Genomic DNA, 16,729 nt, shown 5'->3' with positions numbered 1-16,729 from the left:
CTTTCTTATGTCTTATATGATTTTTTTTCTATGAAATGTAAAAAAAAAAAAAATTTTCATATGAAAGCTATTTTTTATTTTTTTGCATAACACACTTTTTCCCGTCTTTTTTTCGTTAACTAAATGAGTCCAAAAAGGGAGCAAACTACAAAGGAGGAGGAACCAAAAAGAAAAAATTGATTAGCTTTGGCTATGCCGTACAAATGAGAATCAACAAGAATATATAGTAGTTGCTTTAAGGTAATAAGAATAATTAAAAGATGAATATCTAAAAGATACACTTTATCAACTAGATAAAGATAAAAAAATAATGACTGGCTTAAACTAGTAATAAACGTAATCCCAAAAAATCTATTTTCTAGTTTCTAAATTTATTTTATTTATCTATAAAAGGTTAATCAATGGAAATAAAAAAATAGTGAAAAACTAACATATAACTCCGCACAACGCACAAGATGTATTTTTTTTTCTAACTATTTCTGAAATGCAATATAAAATAAAATACTATCATTAAGACATATAAGAGCCTAATTATTTTCTATCAAGAAATAATAATTTTAGATGTAATCTAAAATAATTATTCTAAAATATTACTATAATATAAGTGAGGATATTTTAACCAAGAAATAATAATTTTAGATTACATATCTACTCGATAACCCTTATCATCTCTCATCCATTATACCAAATATGGTAATTTGACATGGGATTCATTTTCCCTTGCCAGGTTCCCTACCATCTAAATGAGCCTTAATCCTTAAGCAAATATGTTTATTGATAACATATATCATTAATTTCTGCATTGATTGTAAAGATATCTTCTTATCATCCATAATATCAAGCACACGAGAAGAGGTAAGTCTCTATTTTAGTCACACGGAGTAGGTATTAGATACTTGAGTTGGTAGACGAGGATCCCACGTCACGCTAGGGTGGCGATCGGCCCACAGATATGTGGGCCCCAATGCCCCGAATCCCCATTTGTGGGCCCCAATGCCCGAATCCGCGTTCCCATTCCTCGCATGTATAAATAGTCCTCCCCTCCTTCCAATCCAGCCCAGCCCAGCCCAGCCCCTACTTTCTGCGCCCATCCTCTCACCTCTTTCACCCTTTTCCTACCATTCCTCTTCGTGTTCCAACCCTTCTCCATCTCTCTCTCTCTCTCTCTCTCTCTCTCTCTCTCCCCCCCCCCCCTCCTCGAAAGAGGAGAGAGAAAATATATATATTAAATAAAAACCAGCAAGAAGAAGAGGGGAAGGAAAGTAGAGAAAAGACAAAAGCAGAGGAAAATAATAGAGAGAGAGAGAGAGAGAGAGTAGAGGCAACGCAGAGCTTAGCTGTGTTCCTCCTCTCTTCTTTACTTCTTTCTCTTTCCACTTCCCCACTCTCTCTCCTCCCATTCCTTTTAAGATAAGAAAACGTTTATACCGTAGACGAAAAAGGAGGGAGAGCAGAGCAGGGGAGGTGAAAAAGGCGCCACCTTTTATGGGCTCGAGGGCAGTGTTTCCCGCCGCCGGCGGGCTCCCGGCGCTGATCCTACTGGCGGTGGCGGTGCTTCTGTCGCCGGCCTCCGCCGCCGTGTCCTACGACCACAAGGCCGTCATCGTGAACGGGCAGCGGAGGATCCTCATATCTGGCTCCATCCACTACCCGAGGAGCACTCCCGAGGTCCGGCCCCCCTCTTCTCTTCTAGCTCTCCTCCAAGAAATGTGGCTTCTTGGGTTCCCATGTTCCGGACTCCCTCTGAGCGATTTCTGCTCTCTTTTCTTGTTCTCTTTCTTCTTGTCTTCCAGATGTGGCCGGATCTCATCCAGAAGGCGAAAGATGGGGGCTTGGACGTCATCCAGACCTATGTGTTTTGGAATGGGCACGAGCCTTCTCCTGGAGAGGTGGGAAAGCTTAAGAATCTTTCTTCTTTTTTCCTCTTCTTTCAATCCTATTCTGCGGGATTCTTGCTAATTGTTCCTCAATTGCTTCTTCTTGGTTAACTTTGACAGTATTATTTCGAAGGGAGGTATGACCTGGTTCACTTCATCAAGCTGGTACACCAGGCTGGACTCTTTGTTCATCTCCGCATTGGCCCCTATGTTTGCGCCGAATGGAATTTTGGGTAAAGTTTTAGTTTTCTCAACCAAATTCTTCTCCGTTTCCTCGAAAATAAAGGCTATAATACTCCTCAAATGCAGTTTATATAATCTATCTCTTCTGTTTGTTGTACAGGGGTTTCCCTGTTTGGCTAAAATATGTTCCCGGAATCAGATTTAGAACAGATAATGAACCTTTCAAGGTAGGAATCTTTGCAAGAATATATTTTTTTATATATATATATTAAAAAAACATATTTGTTTGCCTCAATCACCACCCAATTGGCTGCTCGATCTCAAATCACTTCATGAATTCCCGAAAGGCTGCGATGGCGAACTTCACGGAAAAGATCGTGAGCATGATGAAGTCGGAAGCGCTCTTCGAGTGGCAGGGTGGTCCTATCATCCTTTCTCAGGTTATCTCCGCTCCTTTTCTCTGCTGGGATTGCTTGTTTTCGGATCCATTTCGCTGTGGGAAGAAGAAATCTTATGCAACTCCATTGGCATCTCCCTGTTCTTCTTTCCTTTTTCCTCGATTGTGCAGATCGAGAATGAGTTTGGGCCATTAGAGTATGATCAGGGAGAGCCCGCGAAGGCCTATGCGGCTTGGGCTGCTAAAATGGCGGTTGGCCTCGACACAGGGGTCCCCTGGGTCATGTGCAAACAAGACGACGCCCCTGATCCAGTTGTAAGTGTACTCCTTCCTTCTCTCTCATCGAGGCCCCACTTTACATGCCGTCAAGCTTCCTTCTTTAAAATCGTTTAGCCACTATTCTATCCATCATCCTATCATTTAACCATCCCTTCCTCTGGTTTGTGATGATATTTTCTTGAACCTTTTGATGTCGATGCAAGGCATTCATAAGATAAGTGCTTGAATCTTTCTCCAATATTTTTTTTTTCTAAATTCTTATGCTGGAACCTGACATAACAGATAAACACCTGCAATGGATTCTACTGTGATTATTTCTCACCAAACCAGCAATACAAACCCACCATGTGGACCGAAGCTTGGACTGCTTGGTAATTGCTTGCCGTTGCTTATGAATTCAGCTTCTGTTATCCGAGTGCTCGCAATCTTTATTTGTTTGTGTTGTTGCAGGTACACAGCGTTTGGGGGTCCAGTCCCTCACCGACCTGTTCAGGATCTGGCCTTTGCTGTTGCGAGATTTATACAAAAAGGAGGATCTTTTGTTAACTACTATATGGTAAGTAGCCTTACCATGTCATTTCTACTACTTGTCTCAGAAGTAATTGGGTTATATATATCTTTTTTTGTTTTTGTTTTTTGATGTCGCATCTAGTACCATGGAGGAACAAACTTTGGCCGGACAGCCGGTGGCCCCTTCATTGCAACTAGCTATGACTACGGTGCTCCAATCGACGAATATGGTAGGCAGAACTTGCTCTTCTATCCCAGATATGCGGTGCTAGTTTCCTTGTTCCTGTTGGTATCTTAATTTATAATACTGAATCATTACTTCCTAGATTTTATGACCATATAGAAGTATATTTTTGTTTCTGAAAACACAAATAGGATGGAACTTCTCTAATAAAGACCATCTCCAAAATTCAGTAAAATCAGAAAGAAATTTGTAGAACAATCGAGACAGTTTTGGAGGTCATGTTGAAAAAGAATTTATGTTAAAATGGATACATGTATGGTAGGTTCGCGTGCATCTTTATTTATGTTAAAACATATGCCCAAAAAAGGAATTTATGTCAAAATCGATTGTTAAAATCGATGTACATTCATTTATGTTAAAATCATATGCACAAAAAAAAAATAGTTTTAGCTCTTTTTATGATTCATACGCACAAAAAAGTTTCACTCACACAAAAATAATTCACGCATGTACTTATAAAAAAATTCAGATGCACACATAAAAAAATTTCACATGCATGCACAAAAAATTGCATGCAAGAAAATTCAATCATACTAAAATTAGGTTTTCAATGGTGCAAAAAAAATAATCAAATTAGATTCAAATAAAATAATCCACATATTTACAAAAAAAAGGAAATTTAGTTTCGTAGTGATTGGTACACAAAATAATTCCACTCAACAAAAAATTGTGTGCACGCACAAAAATGGAAAGGAATTTTGCACATATTTATGTACAAAGGAAAAAAAATGCACACATGCACAAAAATGGCATGCAGAAAATTCAATTGTACTAAAATTAGATTTTTAGTAGTAAATAAAGAATTAATTAAATATTTACAAAAAAAATCCATGTATGCATAAAAAGGAAAAATTAGTTTTAGTTTTTGCGGTTCATATGTACAAAAAAATGTTCCACTCATAAAAAAAATCGCAAAAAAGGAAAGGAATTTTATACTTATTTACGCACAAAAAATGCACGCGTGCATAAAAACCTCATGCAAGGAAATTCAAATCGTACTAAATTTGGGTTTTAAGTGGCAGAAAAAAAGAAACTTAATTAAGTTGTCATAGAAGAAATCCACGCATGCATAAAAAAAAAGAAAATTAGGTTAAGTTTTTCGGTGATTACTATGCACAAAAAGTTTTCGCTCAAAAAAACTTCTGCATGCAAAAAGGAGAGGACTTTTTTCCATACTTACACACAAAAGAAAAATCGCAAGCATGCACGAAGTAATTTAATTTCAAAATAGAGTTATTTTAAAAAGCCGTTAATTAATTCCATGTGCACAGAAGAAAATTTTTTTGAAATATTTGAAATTAATTCGAATTTGAGGGGCACTCTTTTTAATTATTTTGGAAAAAATTATTGATCATTTAGAGTCCATGCATAAAAGAATTAAATTTCAGAAACCTTTCACGAATATTTCCTTCCATGCACAAGATCTTGAGATAAAAAAATCAAAATTAATTTTGTGGGACTCTTCTTAATTATTTTTGGAAAATTTGTATTTAGGTTATTTTGGGAAAAAAATGTTGGCTGTTTAGATGCCACGAACAAAAAAAAAATACGAATTTAGAGTTATTATAAAAAGCCATCAACTAATTCCACATATGCAGAAAAAATGGAGAAAAAAGATAGAAATAAGATTGAATCCCTATCTCTATATCTATTAAATGGATAGGAGAGAGGAAACTTGTTAGAAGGAAAATCTTAGAAAAACCATGTATCGTGTGGGTATCATTCTTGTCAACTTCTATTCAAGTGTGTTGTTTATTGTGTGCTTATCGCCATACGCATGGCTGTGTACGTATCGACACTATCTAGAAAATCTCCTCTAGCTTGTTTGCCCAACAAAGCTATTTTTCAAAGTGATCATTAAATTTCAATATATCCCCGCATGTAAGCATTTGAAGGTAATGATTTGTTGATGTATTAAATCCTTCAAGAGTTCCATTTGACACCATACTAAACTTTAGTTCTTTTCCTTTTCTTTTTTTTCCTAGGTCTACTAAGACAACCAAATTGGGGCCATTTGAGGGACCTGCACAGAGCAATCAAGTTGTGCGAACCAGCTTTGGTGTCCGGTGATCCTGTGGTGACGTCACTAGGAAGTGCTCAACAGGTTTCGACTCTCCCAAGCTTTTCCTTTCTGCACTAGATTTCCTTGGAGTGGTATGGAACTAATGACTGTCATTTTCTGTCCAGGCATATGTTTACAGGTCACAGTCAGGAGATTGTGCTGCTTTCCTTGCTAACTTTGACTCAGGGTCTTACGCAAAAGTATCTTTCAATGGAATGCACGATGATCTCCCTCCTTGGTCCATAAGCATTCTTCCTGACTGCAAAACAACGGTTTTCAACACCGCAATGGTGAGAAAGACTTCAGCTCAACCATGTTCCGATGTTACACATTGCACATTAACATTTCTGGTTGTCAAAACTCAAAATTAGTCATTCTTTTGTAATGAATCTTGTGATTATTATGTTCTAATAGTGCTTCTTGACTTTTTCGCTGCCCTCTTTCTGTCATCATCAACTAGTTTTTTTCCTGGATTTTTCATATCATCTTCCTTTTCTAAAATAATGGTCATGTTGTTTCTGTAAGTTCTGTTTAACTTTTGTTGCATTTGCTATATCTATCTGATTATCGGGATTTGGGAATGTCGTTTACATAATTTGATGCTCATAAACAGGTAGGATTTCAGACCTCGCTGATGAACATGGAATGGGTCGGAGGGTTTTCATTCCAGTCATACAATGAAGAGACGAGCTCCTACGATGATAAATCATTCACCACTGTTGGGTTGTTGGAGCAGGTTAACGTGACAAGAGATAATTCAGACTACCTCTGGTACACAACATAGTAAGTAGCTAATCTATGACAGCCATGTTTTGTGATTCATTATTAAGTTGTCATTCCATTGAAATTTCTCTCTTCAGTGTTGACATAGGTCAGGATGAACAATTTCTGAAGAATGGAAAATATCCTGTCCTCACAGTGATGTCAGCCGGTCACTCTTTGCTTGTTTTTATCAATGGACAACTGACAGGTTAGGAAAATTAAAAGAGCATGGATCATCTACGGTGCACAGTTTGCACCACAGAGTCTAGTGCAGCGCTTGATAGCTGCTATCAGGAAATGGACGGCCATCAAACAAGACACCATTAGGTATCATACATGGCGCACCTTGTTTGGCGGTCGTCCATCTCCTAATGGCGGCCATCAAGCACTGCACCGGACTCTGCGGTGCACTGTTTGCACCGCAGAGGATCCTGTGTCAAGTTAAAAACCATAATCAGTTAGGAGAATCCTGCTGTTAAAAGCATTTTCAGTTTATTCACTGTTACCAAGGGCTTGTTTCTTGTTTAGCAGGGACGGCATATGGTAGTGTAGAGGACCCAAGATTGACATATACAGGAAATGTGAAGCTGTGGCAAGGCAGCAACACAATTTCCATTTTAAGTGTATCTGTTGGACTCCCAGTAAGTTCGTTTTAACCTCTCAAGCATGATCTAAGACACCATAATTTCAGGAGAGCTAAGATGCATTTACCTTTCGAATGCATTATAGAATGTGGGAGAGCATTTTGAGACTTGGAATGCTGGTGTTCTTGGTCCAGTGACATTAAATGGTCTTAATGAGGGAACAAGGGACCTTACATGGCAGAAATGGACTTACCAGGTTGGTCAGCTTAGCTTAACTTCTTTCTTCAGTACTGTATTATATTGCAGCTTGGTAATTTTGGTGTTATCATTCAGATTGGTTTGAAAGGTGAAACTCTGAGTCTTTATTCACTTGCTGGAAGTTCCTTCATTGAGTGGGATGAGGCATCTCAAAATCATCCACTAACATGGTACAAGGTGTGGATTATAAACATAATTCATCTCTTTTCATTGTTTAGTGTAAAGCTGTAATCAGCCTCCTTCCTGCTAGCAGCGGAACAATCTTACATCTCTTAGTGGGTTTTCTTCAGGCTTTCTTCAATGCACCAGAAGGAAATGAGCCATTGGCTTTAGATATGAGCAGTATGGGTAAAGGTCAAGTATGGATTAATGGACAAAGCATTGGTCGGTACTGGCCTGGTTACAAAGCTTATGGCACTTGCAGCAATTGTGATTACCGTGGGGAGTATGATGAGAAAAAATGCCAGACAAACTGTGGAGAGTCCTCTCAAAAATGGTACGTCCTTTCTACTAATAACAATTAGATGGTGCAGCTGTGATGTTAATTTCTTCAACTATGACCTGTCATAAATTTCAGGTATCATGTTCCTCGGTCCTGGCTGAATCCGACTGGAAACCTATTGGTGTTATTTGAAGAGTGGGGTGGTGACCCTAAAGGTATTTCCATGGTGAAGAGAACCATAGGAAGTGTTTGTGCTGACATTTCTGAGTGGCAGCCGGCAATGAAGAATTGGCGTACCAAAGACTACGAAAGATCAAAAGTCCATCTATCTTGTGATCCTGGTCGGAAGGTAACAAAGATAAAGTTTGCTAGCTTTGGTACTCCACAAGGAGTCTGCGGAAGCTTCTCAGAGGGAAGCTGCCATGCCCATGAATCGTATGATGCTTTCGAGAAGGTAAATCGCCGCCATCATTCAGCGATTTAAACATTTGTTTTTCCGGTAATCTTGAAAATCTAAATCTGGAGTGTATTGCACAAGTGTGTTGGCCAGGAAAAGTGCTCAGTCACCATAGTTCCTGAGGTTTTTGGAGGCGACCCCTGCCCCGGAACTATGAAGAGGATCGCAGTCGAGGCTCTCTGTGGATAACAGACCAAGAACATCTATTAATTAAAGAAAGAAGATTAGATTACATTCTGATTTCCTATATATACACCATTGATTACAGATTTTTAGTTTCCATCATAACCAAACACAGTTGAGATCTAGAATCTTTCACTTTTGGCCAAGACTGGTGAAGTTGCAGAAACTGCGACATGCTGATGGTCAGAAGGATACTGGTTACTGAAGATTGGAGAAACTATTTGTGGACATTAGATTAGCTGCTTTTGTCAACCATATGGAGAAGATTGGTGGTTTTTCAGGATAGAGTGCACATGAGGCTCGGCATATATTAGAGTCCTGCAAAACTCCAGGTGGCTAAAAAGCTTGAGGGGCCAAGTCCAAACCATGATTTGCGGGGAGTTCTGTTTTTTTTTTTTTTTAAAGCAATTAGTGGATGAAATTTGGACTGGTACCTATTTCTTTATTTGTCCTTGTATGAAACAAAAATCATACTGCTTCAACTTGAAATCCGGTTATTTAATAAACAGGTTGGATCAGAATCTAAAGTTTGAACTGGTTCCTGCTGCATATTTCTGGAGGTCTGTGCTTTTAATCTCACAGATCGTTAAATGTTTAACTCCATTATTCTTGGTTTGGTGATTTCAGACATCCAAAGGCAATGTTCCAGTGAAATTGTGAAAATCGATCCAATCTATGTTTGAACCACAAAATAAATGCTTTGCGCATGTACGTATGACTATGCAGTGTTTTTTTATAATTTATTTGATAAGGCCGCATGCCTACTGATAGTAACCAAATTGTGTAGTGGCAGTTGAAACAGTTACAGGCTGGATCGATTTATTGCACTATGAGCCATGCTGTGAAATAGCCATTTTATGAACCATTTGGAGTTTGCTTTATAGCTATGAAGTAGATATTTCAGTTAAATGAGTTATCAAATTATTGCATTACGAAAACAATATGATATCCGGTTTCAATGCTGTGGCCGTCTTACATGCAGATCATTTAGCCTTTTGAGAACCAGTGGAACTCAGCAACTTAGCTGAAGTTTTGAGTTAGGTGGCTAAAGTCCAAGTTGATATCCCAAGTCTCCCTATCAACTGGAAAAATAATTTTGTGAGGCTGTAAAAGTAGCCAATTAACTTATCAACTCTCTATTGTAAAAGGATGTTATAGAACACTAGACGTACGCAGTATGTACAGAGTTTGTTTTCATATTTCGAACATGTCACATCACTCATTTTTTTTCAACCATCTATTATGAGAATGCTTACCTATATATTGCAGGTCGTTATTATATAGCACAAATAAATGCAGCATATATAGAATTATAACATCAAACTGATAAAGTCTAGGCTACGGGCGAGCTATATGGGCAGATATAATAAGCATCGATCATTTGGACCAAGCTAAATTAAGCAATAGAATGACAACAGTGCTTGTAGGTATGGCTTTTTAGTTTCCAGGAAACAAGCAACTTGGATATTCATATTCCTACAGACAAATACATTTTAATGGAACATCTATCAAAAACTAAGTACTTCAAAAAGAAAGAAATATGAAAATAAGTATACTTATTAAAAATTGGAACACTTGGTCACCCTCTTTAACTAATCGGTTTAGAAGGAAAAGTAAAATGCGTAGCTGTTTCTCAATACCCTCTTTAACTAACATCAGTGCTGTGGAAAACAATTAGAAGCTTGTGGAGGAATTGGGCTCCACCTCTTCTACTAGTCTCCTGGGTGCTCTCTCTTTTGCGGATATCTCAACCACCAAACGAAGACTATTGGTGTAGCGATCTCGTGCTCCCATTAGGATTAGAGAGGCTTTGTGCTTGTCCCATTCGAACTTACACTGGTATGCGTCATGAAGTTATATGAGCCTCTCACTACAAATGATGCACCTAACTTAATGATAGGCCATCAAAAGGTACCAATGGTCCCCCGGAACTGTCCATCTCTGTGCCATCCTACCTCTGCATATTTGCACTAATAGCCAGGTTCCCAAACTTCTTCTTGAAGCAACTTACTTTATTGGTCCACCTAATAGTATATTGATTTCTCTTTTTCATATTAAAAAAAAAAGTAAACTCTAACGGGATGGATACAAGAATGCCCAGCTGAACAAACTAAACCTCTTAATTGGGCCCAACTTGACCCATGTTAAGGATTGACATGAGCCACACAATCCATAAGCCCACTTCTCAGCATTGGTTCAATAAATTGCTGCAGGGCCTACGAATAAAACGAAATACAACCAATTAAGATACTCATTGTAACAACCCAGGATCTCACTCAAAATGGCTAATCGAAAGGTATTATTTGGGTCCTTTGATTTTATATAAGTACCCAAGATCTACCCAGCAAATAACCAATGTGGGACTAAACAAAACCCGTACGGTCCTTATATACTTTCTCCGTTCAAGTCCTGACGTCCTTGTCAGGCTAAGAGTTCAATTCCATTCAAATCTAATTACAAACACTATAATCGGCCCGTAGTCAGCTCCAATAGATTCGTGCTGCAGTATCTTTTAGTCCACATGGGTTATAAGCCGGATTTGTCCTGATATCATTTGTAACAACTCAAGATCTTACCTAAAAAAGCTAGCTGGAAGGTATTATTTAGATTTTTTAATCTTGCATAAGTACCAAAGATCTATCTAGCGAATAACCGATGTGGGACTAAATATTGGCCCGCACGATCCTCACACTCACACTTAATAATTTTCAAGAAACAAGAATAACTAATTTTATACTATTTTTAAGCAGTTAAACAAGATTGGACGATGTAATTTTCATTGTCATTGCCTACGTATCTCCCAAAATTCCAATTGGCTTCCTCCCACGGCCAAAGATGTCCAACTTGAATCGAGGTGGGATCAGATCCCATGCCAAATTAAATTTTTTGCGCACCGCTAGTTTTTATGCATTAAGATTTTATGTACTTTTCGGCATTTTATGTACCTAAGGGTGATAAAAGACATCCAAGTAACTTAGTGAGTATAATTGACTAGAATTAAAGAGTGACTTGGGATAACTAGAAAATTATTTCAATTAAGCAAGTTAAGTGCAAACTGATACTTCTAACGTGCCAGCTGATGCTGGTCAACTAAGCAAGCTGAGCATAATTGTCTGGCCTGTCGGATCACACGTGCCACATAGACAAACCATGAATGTGTAATCCATCCATGAAGTGGGGGACAGATGTTGCACATAGATGCATACAAATGACCACCCTTAATTTTCGACACCTTGTCGAATCATGTACATACATACACCTCGCCAAATGTTACAGTTTATAGCTTAAGAGGATCAAGTGCAAGCCATTAGGTTTGACCTGGCATGGTCACAATTAGAACCCTTTAGCACAGGCCTGATCACATGCACACACCTCAAGCATGAATCTAATCCAATCCATTGCCACCCATATTGATAGATATCCAAAGTGAAATCCACTTCAACTGCACATTGGCAAAGCAAAGGACAAATTAACGCAGACGTCTACTCTAAATCTCCTATCCGCAATCTCAGCTGCATCTAGTTTGAAGAATCTAGCCAAAGAAGAAAATGCCAACTAAGACATCCACTCCAAATTTTCTACTCGTGATCTCAGCCGCATCTAGTTTGGAAAATTCAGCAAAAGAAGGAAAAGCCAACCAAGACATCCACTCCAAATCTCTTACCCACGATCTCAGCTGCACCTAGCTTAGAGGATCCAACTTAAGAAGAAAAAGAAAAGGCAAACCAACCCATTGAATCTTTTCAGTATTTTTTTTGAATTATTGTCCTAATATTTTGTTTCCGCCAACCCATCGAATCTTTTCAGCATTTTTTTAGAATTATTGTCCTAAGAGTTTTGCTTCAGCCAACCCATCGAATCTTTTCAGCATTTTTTTAGAATTATTGTTCTAAGATTTTTGCTTCAGCCAACCCATCGAATCTTTTCAGCATTTTTAGAATTATTATCCTAAATTTTGTTTTATTTTTCTTGTCTCTTATGTGTAGCTCGCCCTTATTATATAAAGGCTCCACTTCCTTGTATTGGAATCATTGAAGTTTTGAGTAATAAAATTGTTCCTCAAGTTCTCTATTGGTGTGATCGCAAGAGAGCAACATGCTTGCTTTTCCTCTTCCATCCTTCATCGAAGGCAACGTGCTCGCTTTGACCCGCTTCCCTGCATCACAAATGTTGCTCAATTTATGCATGAGAAGCCACCATAAACTTCCGACCTTTAGATCCACGACGCATATGTGCCGAACCTATTATTTACAGCTCAAGCAGGCCAAGTGCCAATTGCCAGGTTTGATTTATTACAAAGTATTGCTCATAACAACCAACCTCTACCATATCACGTTACACATGCCTTGATGCCCTCACAATTCATTGCCACCCTTACATAGCAGTCCTACCAAAACCCTAACCTGGCAAAGCTACGTAATATTTGTGATACGTGGAACCAAAACATAGATAGCGACACTATGGTTTAAAATTTAATTAGGTCAAATATATGTTTACCGCTCTCTCTTTTTTCTTCAGGGGTGCACCAGAATGAGCCTTTGATGAACGAAGCCCACAGAGACGAGCACTCGTGATTTATGGTGTATACGGCCGTATGATGCATGCAATGTAGAATATAATTTGTCTGTAGTGAGATACATGAAAGTCCAGTGCATACAAAATCTTGTGTTGAGCTTCTTCCAAAATGCTGAAGGGAGCCCGTGACGCTCGTCTGTGCTGAATGGATCTCGAGGGAGATCCCCCAAGTCGATACCGACTGTTACGATACTCCGACACATGTTTTTGGAATCAGAAAACGTATCGGCAACGGAAATATGTTCGGACGAAAAGATAAATGCGCCACCAAGGCGGTAGCCTGATGGTAAGAGAGCGATAATTCTGTCCAAATTGTTCGAGTTCGAAACACGTAGGCATCGATTAAATTAGGAGACCGGATGCCCCATGTTCGAATGGCTTGTTGGCGGTTATGCTTTCCTTCCATTTGTACCAAGGTGGTGCTAGATGTGACGTACTCATCTTCGAATGGAGAGGGTATGAGTAAAACAGAGTTTACCTGCATTGAACATTTTTCTAGTGGGGCGGAGGCCCAGTGAAGGCTACTATGCAGGGGTAGGCTATTACGTTCAGGTGTTGAACGTCCGTATCCATTTTCTACTGCCGTCCGTCATGAATCCGTCATCGGATCTCAATTTGTCTCCAACCAAAACACCTCACACGTTGCTTGATAGCCTGCCACGTAACCGCTCGACTACAGTTGTGGAGACCTAACAGCGTGTTTTACAACACCGTTGTTATAACGGTTCGGAGGGGTTCATTACATGCATTTAAACACCGACAGTTAGGCGACCATCATCTCGTTATAATAGCCGTTATATAAAATAAAATAATAACTATTATTTAAAATCTTCATTATCTTTAGATAATATGCATATTTCAAAAACTAATTTTCATCATGTCCATAAAAGAACTGTATTGTTTGGAAAATATTTATTAAATAAACAGCGATTTGGATAATAATATGATTATTAATCATTATTATTGTTCATTATAATACTGTACTGCAGTAGTTTTATAACAATCAAAATTTTAATGTTAAATAATTCAAAACGTGTATGTTATAAGGAAATAATGACAACATTATGGAAATCTGGTGTTTGGAGTTGCGGGAGCAGCAGCTGATTGTCGGTGCGAGCATTGGCAGTTTGGCACAGTATTGTGGCTCGCAAGGGAACAACGGAGACGACGAATGGTTGGATGATGTGGATGCGAGCTACACCTCTAACAGAGAAATAAATAATCAATTTTGAAAGAACTTATTATCAGCCTCTTTCAGATATAAATTTATCTGATTCAAAAGCGAAAAACTTGTATCAGTATCTCAGTTTCAATTCAAACATGGGTTTGATCCACACTCCATATTCTGAGAAATATTTACCATCCGGAAAAAGAAAAAAATGGAGTCTTTGTCTTCAAAAATACATTGAGAAACAGCAGATGTATATAATCTTTCAACGAGATAGTGCTTTTTCAAATCTCAGACATCACACACGCAAGGCGTGCATTAGGCGCAAACAACATCTGCTTGGAAGGTGATTCAGTCATGGTGATCAACTGGATTCAGAGCTAGCACAGTAGTGACAATCAGCACCGTTGTGTTAGGACATCTGCAGGATTTTGAGGAGGCTTCACGCTTTCTGAGCTACTTATATCTTCTAGAAAGCGAATAGAGTTACCGACTGGATTGCGTTCTTTGCTGCATATCACTCAGAAGAGTTATTTTTGGAAATGCCTTGTGGTTTACATGTGCATTAACTTCTTTTCTCGGGTGGTTCTGGTTGCATTGTATATATAAAAAAAAAGATTGGACGGCGCGGATGAGGCCATCTGTCAGGGATCACGCGAAGCATTTTAGATGGGCGTAAGACCGCCGATGGTCTGAACGAGGCCGAAGAAGTTTTTGAAAGGAAAGAGGCGGTAGCGAACGACAGGATGACTTGCTGAAATGTCCATTTTAGCTTCCACCCGTATTTCTTTCCCATCCGGTTGCGTAGCCTCCGCCTCTTAGTTTAGGTAGTGCAATTACTCGCGGTATGCTCACCCCCTTTCGGTGCCCTACACAGGTGCATGTGCATGTGTGAGGTCCACTAAAGGTTTGAACGTTTCGTTTCTCCATTCAATGAACCGCTATACTAATAGAGGAAAATTAAAGCAGATCCTCTCTAGTTTGGAATGGAATGTATAGATGAGTTTGGAAATCAGGACTGTCCATATTTCGCACGATCATTACGATTGCACAGGATATATATCACAGAGAAATCATATATACAATCATGATTGCAAGATTCAACCTTTTTATTGAGAATATTTTTTTCCATGAAAATGAAGAATTTTCATGACCGCTAATTAAAAAAAAAAAGACACATTCGATCAATCAGAAATAGAGGAGAGGCACTAGCCAACACTTTGAAAGTTTGGTTATGTCGCTAACATATAGTTGAGCTACGTGGAAAACTTTAGACTTGCCACCGAGGATTTTTTTTTTTTTTAAGGTGATAGAAGTGAATAAACATTACACTTGCACTATTTATTGGAGGAGCATGTGCTGTACAAAAGCACTAGCTCAGAGGAGATATTGATATATACATGATATATGAACATTTCTACTCAATTACAATGCTCGAAACATAACATAATTTGATCAAAGAATCACCAAATAATATTTGGTTTGTAGATTATGACATGTATTTGCACTAAATCTATAATAAGGAAAAAATGTTTATATGCTATGTAAACTATACGCTCTTACATGCATGCTTTCCCTATGGTAGTTATCATTCATCTAATTTATATGAAGAGTTTTTACTATATATATGCTTGTAACATGCATGCCTCATATAATATTTACAGATATGTCTTGGAACCGACCACAACCAACATTACAGACTAATTAATTAGAGCTCGCCACGAAGCCTCCAATCAACCAGTCAAAATCCGCCATGTGACCATCTCAGAGGCAAGCGGAGAGTTTTTCAAATTTTAAATTCTCTGCTTAATTGGTGACACCTCGGCCATAATCACGAGCAGTTTTCTTAACCGCATGGGCAAGATATGCAAACTGTGATGCGCGAACGAAATGCCTGTGGATAACCTTCGGAATATGTGATAGGCTACCAAAGACAACTGATCAGCAAGCCCGAATCCCTCGACAGTAGACACCAACCATCTCCTATACAAATCATTCTCGAAAAACCCTTCAGATAAGTACTCTCAAGCCCTTTATATTTTTATGTAGTTACTCAATTGCTCTCACAACATCTCCACTGTTCTCTAAAAGTCTGTTTGATTAGGCATCGGAGGTTTCTATCGGACATTCTCCAATAAGAACACTTCTTCATTTTTATTGTTTCAGATCAGATCCGGTATCAGAGCAAAAGTTTGAGCACTATCATCTCTTTCTTGCATCATTTCGAAAGTGACCAATATTTGAACTATCGCTATCCGAGTACAACAACCACCATCCAGCCATATTGGAAGCACATCATGATCTTCGGCCGATTCTACGTCTAAACACCTAACCGATTCCTAGCGGTAACATTTACAAACTCTATCTAAAGCATGCATTTTCCGGAATGAAAGATGATAGACAAGCCTTGGAATAAGATGAACAGATTAGGTCAGCCTGGGTAGTAACTGGAACATTGCTGCTTGGCAGCTTGAGATGATAAAATTTCAAAATAAAAGGCAACCTAGCAAGCTCGTTTATGAATTCTGAGATTTTTATCATGATCCCCAGTAGGAGGAGCAGGGCGGTGAGCGGAACCCAGCGCCCCAGATTCCAAAACTGCCTCCGCTCTCACTCGGGAGGGGACACATTCGTCATTAACCAAGAAACGCTCACTCTCGTGCTCCCCCGCGGTGAGAACTAGAAACCATCTCGCTTGTCCGCTCTCCATACACGTCTCAGCGGAGACGGGGCGGGGCGGTAGCGGGA

At 38.9% G+C, this 16,729-nt stretch overlaps 1 protein-coding gene across 1 annotated transcript; it reads left to right on the top strand.

The window, feature by feature from the left end:
* Nucleotides 1–1,250: 1,250 nt before the first annotated feature.
* LOC103695794 (beta-galactosidase 2) lies at nucleotides 1,251–8,787 on the top strand. Its single transcript, XM_008777207.4, has 19 exons — nucleotides 1,251–1,668; nucleotides 1,794–1,889; nucleotides 1,998–2,110; nucleotides 2,221–2,287; nucleotides 2,408–2,500; nucleotides 2,629–2,772; nucleotides 3,019–3,107; nucleotides 3,187–3,292; nucleotides 3,389–3,476; nucleotides 5,476–5,594; nucleotides 5,678–5,842; nucleotides 6,166–6,335; nucleotides 6,413–6,522; nucleotides 6,846–6,955; nucleotides 7,044–7,154; nucleotides 7,232–7,333; nucleotides 7,447–7,652; nucleotides 7,734–8,052; nucleotides 8,137–8,787. Exons 1-19 carry the CDS (start codon nucleotides 1,486–1,488, stop codon nucleotides 8,242–8,244), a joined length of 2,499 nt encoding a protein of 832 aa, XP_008775429.2. The 5' UTR covers nucleotides 1,251–1,485; the 3' UTR covers nucleotides 8,245–8,787.
* The last annotated feature ends 7,942 nt before the right edge of the window (nucleotides 8,788–16,729 follow it).

Source organism: Phoenix dactylifera, chromosome 4 (genome assembly GCF_009389715.1).
Source record: "Phoenix dactylifera cultivar Barhee BC4 chromosome 4, palm_55x_up_171113_PBpolish2nd_filt_p, whole genome shotgun sequence".
In the NCBI taxonomy this organism is placed as follows: Eukaryota; Viridiplantae; Streptophyta; class Magnoliopsida; order Arecales; family Arecaceae; genus Phoenix; species Phoenix dactylifera.
This window is presented reverse-complemented; position numbering and strand designations above follow the sequence as displayed.